This window comes from Phallusia mammillata, chromosome 1, assembly GCF_965637545.1.
Source record: "Phallusia mammillata chromosome 1, kaPhaMamm4.hap1.1, whole genome shotgun sequence".
NCBI classification, from domain to species: domain Eukaryota; kingdom Metazoa; phylum Chordata; class Ascidiacea; order Phlebobranchia; family Ascidiidae; genus Phallusia; species Phallusia mammillata.
The window spans coordinates 12,945,228-12,959,319 of NC_137252.1; the positions used below are offsets into that span (position 1 = coordinate 12,945,228).

The 14,092-nt window shown below is 37.9% G+C and overlaps 1 protein-coding gene across 2 annotated transcripts; it reads right to left on the reverse strand.

Moving 5' to 3' along the window:
- Positions 1 to 1,210: 1,210 nt before the first annotated feature.
- LOC145234881 (putative sodium-coupled neutral amino acid transporter 6) lies at positions 1,211 to 9,507 on the reverse strand. Of its 2 annotated transcripts, none has more exons than XM_080099548.1 (12): positions 9,206 to 9,507; positions 7,598 to 7,718; positions 6,021 to 6,184; positions 5,503 to 5,629; positions 3,984 to 4,105; positions 3,732 to 3,873; positions 3,275 to 3,550; positions 3,115 to 3,194; positions 2,684 to 2,784; positions 2,429 to 2,553; positions 2,075 to 2,219; positions 1,211 to 1,860 (listed from the first exon to the last, which is right to left on the reverse strand). In XM_080099548.1, the coding sequence occupies exons 1-12, from the start codon at positions 9,241 to 9,243 to the stop codon at positions 1,688 to 1,690; spliced, it is 1,614 nt and encodes a 537-aa protein (XP_079955674.1). In that variant the 5' UTR covers positions 9,244 to 9,507; the 3' UTR covers positions 1,211 to 1,687. The 2 variants fall into 2 exon arrangements, with proteins under 2 accessions (XP_079955674.1, XP_079955675.1); XM_080099549.1 differs by lacking the exon at positions 9,206 to 9,507 and adding an exon at positions 6,282 to 6,610 and having other exon boundaries at positions 7,598 to 7,661.
- Positions 9,508 to 14,092: the final 4,585 nt, after the last annotated feature.

Genomic DNA, 14,092 nt, shown 5'->3' on the forward strand with positions numbered 1-14,092 from the left:
GTTTTGCTTTGTTGCTTACAAAATATGCTTAACTACAATTCGTATTTGATTCTAGCCACATTTTGCCAGGTCGCAGAAAACTAGCATCAGGCGCATTAATCAGCTCAAAAATATGTAATTATTGGACTCGTTTGCCAGTACTTCTGAAACCCAAGCGTCTCTGCGGGCCACAGGTTCCCCACCCCTGTTGTAGTGTGTCTACTATTGTAATTGTACCACCTTTTTGATGCACTATCGTTCTCTTGAAAAACGTTCCACTACATTATTGTTTTTTTTTTTGGTTTTCAAATTGTTGTTTCACGTCTATATTCCAGCCAAAAAGCCGTAAGTCTTGCATTTATGTGAAGATTTCATGGAATCGCAACATCAGTTTAAAATCGTCCATGTAGAGAAAAAGGGTAAAGAGCTCTACACTATTTACTTAAATGTGGGTTAATTTGCATTTAGCATACATTTTGTGAGTGTTTGACTGGTAGTTGTCTGCCTTGCTGCGCCAGCTAGCTCAAATACGAAATTTTGCATTGTTGTTTTGGTGCCGTGCGTAAACTACCCATAGTTTTAAGAAACATCGGTTCGAGCTCTGAAAGTTCGCCGCTGCATTGTACGTGTTTGATCACGTTTTTTCCCCACATCGTAGAGTGGTTCCGGTTTTAGGCAATGCAATTGTACTGTATACGATTCAGGCCTATGTATGTATGTATGCATTTCTCAAAACTTGCCTTCGCTTGCAAATGGCCCATGGTGCCACTACAGAGTTGTAAGTCGGGCTCGGGCTTAGGTTTTTTTTTTAAAAAAACGGGCTTGATTCGGGCCTGACTTTTCACTCTGTCTGAGTATTTTTTTAAAATAAATTTAACCAGATCAGTACCCAGTTGCTGGACCTGACCTAATGTCAAAAAGCGCTAAAACGCCGTGTTTAAGACCAACGATTCGAGTTCGGCCTTGGTCTTGGTCTTTCCTAGGGCTTAAATATATACGCTTGGCCTGTCAATCAAACTTTCGGGCCTAAACGGGCTTCTTAAAAACGATTCGAGTTCGGTCTGGGTTTCGGGCTTGTACTTTCGGGTTCGGGCTTGTACTTTCGGGTTCGGGCTTTAATTTCAGGCCCGTTTACAAGTCTGTGCCACTAGGACATTTTGTTAAATTTTCTTGGACGTTTCCTTACCTTGCCGTACCTCGACTCTACGCTTTCATATAAGAGCAAGGACAGTAAAAAGCAATCATTGTAATTATCTAATGTGATAATAAAATGTGATCAAAATCACGCGACAGTTAACTTTCAAACATACGAACGAGTACCGTGACAATCTTGCAACTGAACGATGTCGCATTGCAAGTTTTGCGAATTAAAAATGGGCTTAAGCATGAAACCTGTTAACTTGTAGAACGACCTTCCGAACTGCTTAACGTAAGCACATAAAACGCCTTTTGTAAACTTATACCGCACGTAGCAAATACATAAAGGATTAAAGACAGCTTCACATAAAACGTGGTTTAAAAATTCATTCACACCTGTACACAATAAAATATATGACAGGCCTGGGCTAACGTAATAAAAAACACATTTTGCGAAACAATTAATTTGGGGGGCATGTTACACCAGTGCTAACTTTTTGCCTCGTCGTAAATAAAACGACTGCAGAGAACAGTGTTAAATGTTTCAAAAACAAGGTTGACAAGTTTCCCTCTAGTCGAAGTATCCGATAATAATGACTGTTAGACTTTCAACCATAAGGCAAAGACCGATAATACACATCACCAATGCCGAAATCTTCTTGGGCGACTTCAGTTTGAGGGGACTGAGCTTGAGAAAGAATACGCACGGAAGAACAAAAACCAGCATAGTGGAAGCAGTAGCACCTACACATAAAGATCATACGTGCTTAAAAGTAGTTTACCACATTTACTACATTTTCTTCTTATGTTGACAAAATATGTGGCAATTTATTTGGAACATTCCACTAGGTGCTAAAAATACGTCACACAGAATTCGATTTCAGACACAAAGTGCCAAAAAAAGCTCTTTATACGCACAGAAGTCGAAGATTTGGGTTAATAAAATCTTTTCACTTACCTATGATTCCAAAAACTTCCCGAATACTCGGCACAAAAATGACGAGAATGTTAATGAAAGTAAGGAGGAACATCATTATTCCAAGATGGATGGCCCATGAGAAATCCTTATTCGGGAAAAGGAGGAATGTCAGTGCTTTGCGCGCCTGCAGACAAATCAAAGGGTTAGTGATGGGCAATGTTATGGCGCTGTCTCTAATAGACACGGGTAAATTTAACAACACAGTGGTATGATTGCGATAGGCGTAGCCATCATGCAATTATTACTTCTTTGTTTTTGCAAAATGTACGCGTTACTTTTTTACCAACTTAAAGTTTCTTTTGTGATGTTAAATGCTGATCTAAAAAGGTTTACCGGAAAATGTGTAAGAGGAACAGTGAGGATGACTGCCACCAAGACTGTGAGTCGAACGATCAATGTTAAGACATCACTGGGATCCGTCAGACTGTACATGAGCAACATCTCAGCTTCCATCCAGTCTGTAATGTAAAACATAAGAATTGAAACTGTAAACTCATTGAATTTGATCATCACAACAAATGTACATGAGGCAGGAGAAAGCCAAAATCGACACTACAATGATACCATTACCATCAGCGGTAAACTTACTGTAAAAAGTCAGGAATCCAAACAAAGCAGCGAGGGAATAGAGAAAGAAGCAGAGACCAATTGAAGTGTTGGCTACTTTCTGCATCCGTGCAGCCGATGGTCTGTAAAGAAATATATTTTTCATGGACAGTCCAAGCGTTCTATTTGCCCAAGATACCGATGATGCTGTAAAGGCAAATATAATATATGTCTTAAATGATGAAGGGTGTTTTTATGAACTTGAATCAATAAGCAAAAGGTTCATTATAGTCTTCGTTCACCAAGCAACGAGCTTGGAGATTCTTGTTTAAACTTTACTGCAGCCCAAGCAGTTTTTCATCTTTCCTTAAAATGTTCGTTGGAGCTTTTGAAACCGTATGTCTGTGTCCTTTCTGCCTTAATTGCAGGCCAAAACCTCAAACTTTTTACATTTTTGACATTTTACTTCATACCTTTTCAATTCAGCGTATATCGGCAAAACTGCTGTGTGACAAACGAATGAAAATGTCATCGTCGGAATGCTGTACACCCACTGAAATGAAATGATTGTTTTATCATTTTACACCAACACAACCTGTAAAACATATAAATTATGATGTTTTTGACACTTACTCTGCTGGTGAGAGCCATTGGTTGCGCTTCGCATACTTGAGGTCCAAAATGCTCGTATAACTCCAAGGCCCTTTTCTCCAGTGACAGTTGCAATAAGTCGTCCTGACTTACGTTATTGTACGCTACCATAGCGGTTGTCGTAGCAGCTTCAACGATCATGTGTCCCGTTGACGTCACTAAGTCGTTTGACGTCATGTTATGATCGGTGACGTTGTCGTGTTCGAAAATGGACTGGTCAAAAAGGGGACAGCTGATGGCGAACTTCTTGGCGATGACCTGAAAAATCGTGAGAATTTAAAAACTAATATTTCAAAGCGTGGAATCAACAAAGTTTAGCTTTTTATACTCACAACCAATATAGATTCATTTGATGTCGCGCATTCAACTTGTTAGGTCCAACACAGTTTAGCTAATGATTTATGTTGTCTTTTTTTTCTTTTTTTCTTTTATATCTTACCACTCCTGTAAAGAAGAACATGCACGAGATGGAAAATCCGCTGGTGTATCCGAGAAAGCCGATGTTCTTTAGTGTTGCAAGAGGCAGGATGATGAATAAAGTGACGATCACCACAAGATAATCACCGTTAAGGTACCAAGATCTGGGAAAAATGTATCATGCAGTTTGGTGTACGATACACAACAGTGGATGTTAGTATTCTTTAACATTAAAATCACACACAAATTTTGTTGCAGTTGTCAAAGCACTTACCCATCCGTCTCAGTTATTCCAATCATTGTCATTAACACATTTGGAAGTTCATATTTCACTATAAAGAGGTAGCTGCTCATTGCACCAATGTTTTGAAGAAGAATGCACAGTGCTGCTGTAATCTGCAAACGTTATGCAACATAAGTACTGCAAATAAGTACATAAGCGCAATTTATAACGTGTTGCCAAATTGGGTGTTTTGGCTTACTTCTTGAAAAACTTGGAAATTGTGGTGCTGTTTACGTTTTGTTTCAAACTTTTTTTGAAGTTTTCCCGCACATGTTGTTGTAAAATTCAAGGATTGTTAGAAGTTGGCACGAAGCAACGTATTTTGTGCTGAGTAATAGTGTGAAACATCCATTCAATAAATTACAAGTTGCAAGGCAATTACTGATTTTATCGCCGTTATAAATAAGAGTGGCAAAACGCACAACAGGCCAATCTGCACGTAAATCAACCGCGATGTTTACCAACGTGCTTATATAGGGTGTGTGCTGTAAGTGTATTCTGAACTTTGGTACTATGGGCGAATTGGCTGTTAATTAATCCAGTTGAACTTAAAGGTGTTAAGGTTGCCAGGTAAACGTGTTTGTCACAACCCGAAGGTGATGGCTTGGTTTGCCAAACGTTCGTAGAAAGCAGTTCAAAGTATGTTTTGTGACGATACTTTCGATGATCAACATTTTCGCTTGGTCAAGATATTTTCAACTGTGTATGATTTGTTGTATAGGTACTCCAAAAATGTATTTAATTGTCCGAATGAATTAGGCGCTTGACTCGTGGATGAATTAGCTGACTACAAGCGAGTTGTGGATGTTAGTATTCTTTAACATTAAAATCACACGTAAATTTTATTGAAAACGTGACTTCAAACGTTTTTCCACATTCTAACAAAACACGGTTTTCCTGTTTTGACATAATTATGCTGTCATAAAAATGTCCAGTTTATTGTGCTTTTTGGCTGTCAATATAATACTTATGTGCATCCGTCATGTAATGACGTTTTTGTGAGCTCATTGGCAAGTACATGACGTCATTCGCGACCCCAACGCGGGTTGACTTGTTTTCTGTAACTTTTGTCAACAGATGCAAGTCGTTTGGGACTTTTAATTAGGTTAGGTGCTGGTCAGTACCAGGGACAAACATCAGGGTTTGATTTTCCTATTCGGGCGTGCTTAAACTTTACTGCTCCGTCAACTCAATTATTCGTTTAACTGCGTTTGTTGCGACGGTACAGCGACAGATTGCTGGGAATTTTACTCCTTTTATATTAAAAAGGCCAACGACGTGTTATTTCGATATGCCGGAGCCCTGTGTAAACCTGGTAATGAGTTTATGGTATTGTTTTGTCCAGCAAAAAAATTGTAATTTCACTGAGTTGTTTCTAAATTGCAGTCACTATACGGGACAAGGCCATTGTTTATGGAACGCTTAGCAACATTTTAAAACTCTTCAACTTTGATTTTATTTAAATCACATAAGTTTGTTGCACCTCAGATAAATAAAAGTATTCACTTACACGGCCGGGTAGACCAAAAGCTTTGAATCCGAGTTTTTCATATGCTTTTACTCCAGTCTGATCGCACAGAGTCAGGAGGAAGTGAATCGCGTACAATGCAAAGAACGCCACAGTGACCATCAGCACACTGCAAGCAATACATATAAAACCGAAGTTGGTTAAATCTTTCAACTGCATTTGCATGTTAATAGGTGATGTTGTAAGCAACTAGGTAGCTTTCAAACTTAATTTGTGAACAGTTTCTGGTTGCGGTTTTATTATCTGTAGTTGCCTAATAATACTTGTCAAATACTCTATTGAATCTATATACAGTAACATAAAAAGCTGTTTGATTGTGGATGAATTAGCTGACTACAAGCGAGTTGTATGGGAATGTGTGGTTTGGTAATGACCCCACAACAGTATACAACTACCAAGCAAAAAACAAGGGACAAGATGACTTGCGTATTTTTCCTCGTGTCGCAAAGCAAAGTCATATAAGGTTAGCGTGACGCATGCAATATACTTCGGGTACTTACAAGAAGAGAACGACCCCTAACTGCGCCATGGCGTAGGCTAGACCTAGAATTCCAGAACCAAGGATTGCATTCATCAGGTTGAACACGCTGATAGCAAACGAAGCAGACGCCTTGTCGGGTTCATGATGGTACACACTCAACTTCCGCTGGCTTTCGGTAAGCGGCTGCAGATACAAAGGTCAAAATCGGCGGTTAAACTTTGTAGGTTTCTAAGCAACCTTAGTCTACGTCTAATCGTCGCTTTAGAGTGCAGTTGTATACCTGTAAATTGAAAACTTGCAAATCATTGCCTAACGGAATTTCTGCTGCTGGCAGTTGTAGCTGTTGCATTGTCACCTAGATAACAGCTTTTGCTAACGGCTTTAGGGCTTGCGCATTATAGCATTCCCAGTAATGTGGTGGGCCTGCTGCTGTGATAGAAGATCCAGTGACTTATCGATTGGATGTGATTTTAATTCCCTGTTGGGAATGACCTTTGCTACCCGGTGACACCGATCGTTACCGAAAGACGATATAGTGAGATGACATAAGGTTTTGCATTGAGGTGTCCCCCTTTGGGAAATCTGCAAGTGTTGTACACCAGAGGGCACCTGTTAAACATATGTTATGGTGACTCACTCCAAACATTTTTTTTCATTAGTTAACATGATGATTAAACACTATTTAAGAAGTGGTAAAGTCAGCATGAATGTCCAAGCAAATACCGATACTATTTATTTAAAATAAATATTAAATTATAAAATCAATTATTTTAATCGGTTTTTAACAGTAATAATTCTTGGGCGAAACTAAAACATCGACATAGCTGAAACTAAACACCGATTCTTGGGCGAAACTAAAACACCGATATAGCTAATTGCCTGAAGCTCGTTTACAAATCCGAAAAATATTCTCTATAACGCACAATGCCATACGGAAGATCATATATGCAAGATGAGTTTTCTTAAGCACGGTTTGTCTGTTAGTTGATGTACCGTATGCTTTTTCAAAAAGTGAGTCCAAAGGTTTCTTATACAACCCGTCCAACTCGTTAGCACATTCGTAAGGCCAACATCGGTCTGTTTGACCAATTAGCAACTCACGAAGCTGTAGACTTTAGCCTCGTCTTGTTTTCAAGGTCCCATTACTCCCTTAAGTGCTGATCGAGAAAAACAAATTTGTTGTGGTGTTGGTGTCATCGAATATGTGATATACTGCCTTATTATTGGCGCTTGTGACAAGTGTAAATGCTGATGCAAATTTGCTGATTTGTTTAGGCACTACTATTGTACAAGCCGTACGATTAATGTTACAGACTTTGTTGTTATGAAACTGAATAGAGTAACATATCGCTGAAATGCTTCGAAAATAAGTTATATTACACATTTTTATGGACATATTGCATGTGGTCCTGTATAGCTTACCTAAGACTTTAAAGTTTACAAAATCTATGTTCCTTATTTATTCTTTTAAATAACCCCTTAAGCTGATCTGTATAAAGGACTGCCAAAATATTTGCTAAACATGCATTTGTTATATACATTCGATACAAACTTTCCAGCAGATAAGTTGTTTACCAGACTACGTCAACACGTTACCTTGGTGGACGTCGTTGAATCGACTCGGTGCAAATCCAGGTTCTCGTCTCTGTTGGTGATAAAAAGTTGAGTTTCGTCGCGTCTCGTCCATGGATCATGTTGATGTAGTTTGTGATAGTTGCTGGAAAGAAAATTGGAATCGAAACATAAATTTTGAAAAAAACTGTAAGGTTTAAATGTTGTCTAGGTTTACGATACAACCGAATGTCTTACTGTTTTTTTTTTTTTAATTTGAATAAGAAGCAGTAAATTCGTTTTTGGGGATCGGAAACAATTATTGGGTTTTTGACATACAAACAACCCAAAGGTCGTTAAAATTGTGTCTTAAAAATGTTGAGTTTTGCCACATTTGGACCAAATTTAGGATTCGAGTCTGAAACATTTGAAACGTTACAATGTCAAGCGTTAATTCGCAAAGAATAGGATTTGGGGTCGAAACAATAGTCTCAAATAGCATACAACAGCCGGTTTCAAAACGCAGTGGTAACTGTTAAGTCGTGGGATTGCAGCAATCAACTTTTCAAACCAGCTGCATTTACACACCGACCACCGTCAAACTCCTTGGCCCTATTGTTTCCCAAATGACTCACTCATGACCGTTTCACCTGTTCCACAGCTCAGCTTTGTGTGGTAAGAGAACAACCGATTTTACGAGTGGGGCGTTGGTAAATATGTGTTTTGTTGATTAGACCGTAAACACTTTTTGCAAGCGGACCGCGTTGCGCAACATGCAAGGTGGATTGCAAGTGGGCAAAGTTTGTGGATTCAAAACCGCTCTGGCGTAATATTACCGCTAATTACGCTTGAAAACCTATTTCAATGTATGCTTGCTAGAGGCCAGTTTTAATGGTTTGCGTTACCTCAATTTTTACAACAATAATGTGAAAGATAGCGACGTTAGTTAGCATACATGCACAAGTTTTCAAAAGCTACCAAAGGTACAGCCTACTTCGAATCCTATTCAAAGAATTTAATGATTTTGTTACTTAACAATCGCTGCAATGGACAGCAGCGAAATACTCTTTTTATGCAGTACAGTGTTGACAAGTTAACAGATCTAGCCAGGCTTCATATTTGTTCCTAACTTGCCGACATTGCAAATTTGGTGTACTCTGTAAACACTACTACGTACACACAATTACAATAACATGCTATTGTGTGATCTAGAGTGACAGCCCGGTAAAATGGACTGACAGATGTTTGGATATGATTCCAGGTCTCCAATAAAGAACGAATCAATATGCGTCCGGTTGTTCAGTCTTTCGTGTTTAAAACGAGTCAATATTTAACTGTGGGTTTGGGGTGGGACAGAATCCGACGGTTGCTAAATAAGTGGAACTAAGCTATATCAGAAGGTTGCGACAGTAATAAAAAATATTTTTTAATCTTTCAAAACGAAATATTGCGAGGTACATTGGTAGATGTGTACATTGTAAGTTATCTTCGATTGTAACAATATGAGTGACCGACATACCTTCACAAATTGCTACAAGACAAAAGTTTACCACATAACAAAATTTTTATGTCGTTTATCAACAGCTTTTGCCTTTGATCACACACAGATAAAATTTCCTGAACAAACGTATTTATTTTAACTCGGTAACTTACTTATTAGTTTCAATCTTTTCATCTCCGTATTCACCCATCTTGATGCTGTTGTTGCTGGGAAAAAGTCGATCTTGAATCAAACCAACGACCTTCCTTCGTTTGTCACCGAACAAGTAGGGGTAGATGCTGCAACGAAGATTCGATAAATCCCGTTGCTCAGGCAAATTTCCTTTTTTCTTTGTGCTTGCTGACGGTGGACTGCGTGTTGCGTAATGCCCCGTCGGATTGCGTTGAGTCAATAGGGTAGTCAATATATAAATCGTAGCCCTGCCTTAAACTAGTGGGCTCTGCAAATGCAACGAATCAAATGCTGATGTTAATTATATACTACGCGTGTTTTGACACACAGCATTTGGATTCATTTGTTTGTTTGTTTTTTTGTTTGTTTTTAATTCAAACAGTTTTAGTTTCTTAGCAAGATTAAGACGTAAACGTACCTAGTGCTCAAAATACATAGATACATGTATTGAGCACCCAGTTTGATTATAAAGATTTCATACAAAATCTACATCAAGTTATTCTAAGTTGCCAAAGTCTATTTTCTCATGTAGTTGGAACGTTTTGCTTTGGCAACGGGATTTAAAAGTCACTCCATAGTTTATCCGGAAAACAACATCCTAAAAATGAGTTTGTATATTAATATCCCAGCGCAATACACCCTAGTTACGACAAACAGCAAGACTTGAAAAGAATACAATGAAACAAGATTTACTTTCTCGATTGTGCTAAAAAGCACCGAGGGAGACGTTTCACCATTTCGCCATCAAATAACGTCATTGGGCAAGTTTACCTTACCGCGATGACAAATACTTCTCAAGTTTTAACGACTATAGGACCTTTCAGTGCGTCAAACAGTGCTCAAAAATATTTGCATTTAACAACCGTGTATAAATATTTTGCACAAATCCGCTAAACGATGGTTCACTTATAGCGTACTTCCTAACACTAAAACAATCGGTTTAACGCTACAAATTTGGAACACAACACCATTGCGTATTGTTTTATCTTCTGATTGTGCTTGCCCCCAAAAAGGTACCCTTGCCTAAAACGCATCCAGTACACATTAATTTCTACAAAGTACTGTATGTTAAACTCAAAATTAGCTAAGCAAGGTACTGAACTGTTAACAGACGTTACGTAGACTATGTAGCAAGTCGTCTAGTATCTTGGTCATAAGGGTTGGTTCGTCTTGACCTACATTGTCACGCATTCGGATTTTAACTACTTGTCTTTGTAAGGCACTTGTCAAGCAATGTGATTTGTGACTTTCAAAGGGCTTCGATGGCTGCGAATGTAATTGTTACAAATGTTGTTCGTTTGTTATCTGAGATGCTACTGCCTGCTTGGTCCATTACTGTAAGTATAGTGATCCGACGTTTACACGAATCAGGCCAATTTAAACTTACTGAAAGAATTGTACAACTGTATGAACGTTAGACGTTTTAAATGGACAAAATTGTTCACGTTTTAAACATAATAGTTGACTTAATTTTTGACTTTGTTGACAGAACATTATTATCATCTGTGTGAACCTTTCGCTTTTTTCGGTAACTTGTATAGCTTTGGCAATAATAACAAACACAACAATGGCAAAATATCATTTGAACAGTTGGTTTTAGCTCTCAGATGGACAATTTAACTTTACAGGAACCTCATAACGTTATTTCAAAAGGCTGAAGGCAATAATACACGTAAACTTAAACCTTAGCTTTGTAACACATGACAGTTGTCATGTATTTTAACATTTTAACTTGGTGGTTTCCGCTTAATTGATCGCAAACCAAAGCGCAATCAAATCCATCGATTGCATTGCAAACGAGTCTGAGCTGTCGCAATACACATAAACGCAAACACTGTTATATTCATTGTATTTTTGTTACTGCACTGGTGTGTTTCTATTGGAAACGAGTTAACAATGCCTTTATACCACAACTTTTGAAAAACATTTGAAGCGGTTTAAAGAGCATTGTGTAGTCAACCACAATACCAAAATTACAAACTTAAGCGAGTTCAAACCAAAAGTAGCATTTCTTCAACAATTATTTTACATTTAAAGCTTGTTTTTTTGGCAATTTTCTTTCTCTTAGTCATACACCTTTTCTGCCAAACCTAAAATAATGCAAAATTTTGCATCCGTTACTTCAACTTTGCAAAGATTCGTTCTGGTAACTCGCGAAACATAACCGGTCACTGTAATACCGGACGCACATGTACGCATCCAGCGGTTGTTTATGTTTTGAATATAACTCACAGCAACAGAACTGCATCGTCTTTTTGTATTCATAAATGAATGTAAACAAAACGATGTTGATGTGCCGCTACCGACTGAAGTGTTGATATAACAACGGTCATCTTCTTTCGTTTCTCTGGCTTTGTATCAACGTTTGTAGCGCTCTGGGTTGTTAACCGGGTCGGGTTTTCGCGTAGGAATCGGGTTCTGGCTTCGGCTTTAGATATTTGAAAAGACAAGTCAGATCGACCAAATTTTAATTTTGCACCAATCATTAATTATATTTTTTGCACCAATGTATATGTACACAGATTTGCATTGGTTTGTAGAGTACAACTATACACTACGTAAATCTTTATGTGGGCCTGCTTTTCAATTTCGTGCATTCGGTTGGCAAAGTTTTCGGGCCTGATGTAGCCTTTTTATTTCTGTTCGGGTTAGGGCGTAAAAGTTGGTTTCGAAAAGAATAAAGGTTGTGGCGCTGTTGGCGTACGTTAACGTTCCCTTTCTACGATATGGCTATGTACTTTCTAACTATGACTTTCTGATGGATGATGTTCGTAATATAAAATCACATAAACTTAAAACAAGACTTGAATCTTGCTAAACTTACATTTTCATGCAAGAAAATCGCGACAGGCGAGCATCGAGATTTAATGGTTTTTCAAAAATGTTTGTTGTCGAAATAATAATTCCTTTGTAGGTGAACAAGTCCTGAACAAGTTTATTCGTCAAGTCAACACAACTGTTCTACCCACTTCTGATATCTGACTCGTTAAGTGGTACAAATAATTTTATTACAAAAAGCGATTGGTGGCGGTAAAGGACAGCAAAACACAACACAACGAAACTCAGTGGAGATGGAGTTTTTCATGCAAGTAACCACTAGCGAGCAGCACAGAGCATGGTGAATAAATAGCAACAGAAAAAAGAAGCATTAGGGGTTGCTATGGACCATGGACATCAAAATAAGGACAATGTTTTTTAATAATTTTCATACGAAACGAAACAAACTTTTCCAAAAAATCTTTGCCTTCGTACGAGCCATGACATATCGTATGCAATTTTGCAAAAAAAAAACAATCTGTTTCAGTAACTCCTTGTTTGTAAAAAATACTTCGTGCATAACAAGCGGCTCAGGTTTAGGTTAAATTTGACTGACATTTTACTAAGTTTGTTCCTTGTATCAAGTTTATAGAGCTCTTCTGGCAAATGTATTTTTATTCCGACGTTTCGACGTCCTTTGCAGGTCGCCTTCATCAGAGTAAATAACACTACGCGCTTTCAGTGTTATATATTTGTTCCTTGTAATTGTTGAAAATAAGGCAAAATAAAGACTCGGGTAAAAAAACAAGGACATTTCTCAGAAATAAGGGCATTCAAATTTGACCAAGACATTACCCTTCAATATAAGGCCAAATCTTGAAAATAAGGACGATGCGGCGACCCTGAATATAAATGACAAAACCTAGCTGAACGTGCCAACACTCTGTACTAAAAAGTCAATAATTTTTTTTAGGCTTAATGCTAGAAAACGCGGAAAACCTTCGTTATTGAATGTACTGTTGTTTTGCCCGACATTTATCGTAGCTCCTGGGATTTTCTGGGAAAGGCAACTACGTTTGTTGAATCACGAATTAACAACATTACGCCAGCCCTTGTGACGTAATAGCTAGGGTAAAACAGGTTTCCGAATCTATTTTGGGTCGTCATCTGGGATTTACCGTAAATTTATTGGAATATCTCGTTACCCGAGTAATTGTGTTTACAATCGCAAATCTCCATGTATCGGGTTTTCTAGTTTGTTTGGAAACAACGAGAAACTTAACCCGCCTCTCCTTCTCTCCATTTTTCTGTTAACAACCTATACTATAAACAAAATTAGTACCTATATTTTGTCATTTAATTTATTTATTTTAGAACTATATTTGTAAATACTCCTTTAAACAGTATACGTTTGATATGCGCTGGACTTTGCGTGGCTACTTAAGTAGTTTAATAATGCACACATTAATTTGGAATGTAAAAATTCTATTGTATGCAAACCAAATGCCCTTTGGCAAACGAAATACATTTGCATATTGGTAAGCGTGGCAAAATTAGCAGTAATTATTACTGATGGTTTGAGGAGAATGAATTTCCGCTCACAAGTTCTTGAATGTAGTTTGAAGAAAAAAAAAACGTTTTCCTGGTCAAGTTGTTGCTGTAAGATGCTACAACTTGAACTGTTGGTATTTTAACATAAAATGCCACTTGGTGGGGCAAAAAAGTTCACTTAATTACCTTATTTGTGTAGCGTACTTGAAATAGTCAAACGTATTTGAATTTGATTTACCAGGGATAACATGGGAAGGTATTTAATATGTTTTGAAAATGTTACATCGTTTGGTTATTTTTTCCTAAAGAACTTCGATATGTAACAGGGCTAAATCAGTTGTACAAAGTTTACTATGGCATATATAACTAAGTGTTTTTCCGTACATCGTTGTGTGCTGTAAACACAACACGGAACCTTTTAAACTTTTGCCGCTGGTATGGCGAGACGTTGAGGAGGAAACTTAAAACTTGCTTGTACTTGGCTAAAGATAATCACCAGATTGTTGACAAACATTCCAGACTGCTTTAACCGGCGGCTGCCGTTCGCCACTTACGCGGTC

Bases quoted from the DNA above. Each gene is read 5' to 3' on its own strand.
- LOC145234881 (XM_080099548.1), bottom strand. From the start codon at position 9,243: ATGGGTGAATACGGAGATGAAAAGATTGAAACTAATAA. The intron at 4,106-5,502 runs GTAAGTGAATAC...TAACGTTTGCAG, and splicing joins CTTTTGGTCTACCCGGCCGT to ATTACAGCAGCACTGTGCAT. The intron at 2,554-2,683 runs GTAAGTTTACCG...TTTACATTACAG, and splicing joins TGGATTCCTGACTTTTTACA to ACTGGATGGAAGCTGAGATG.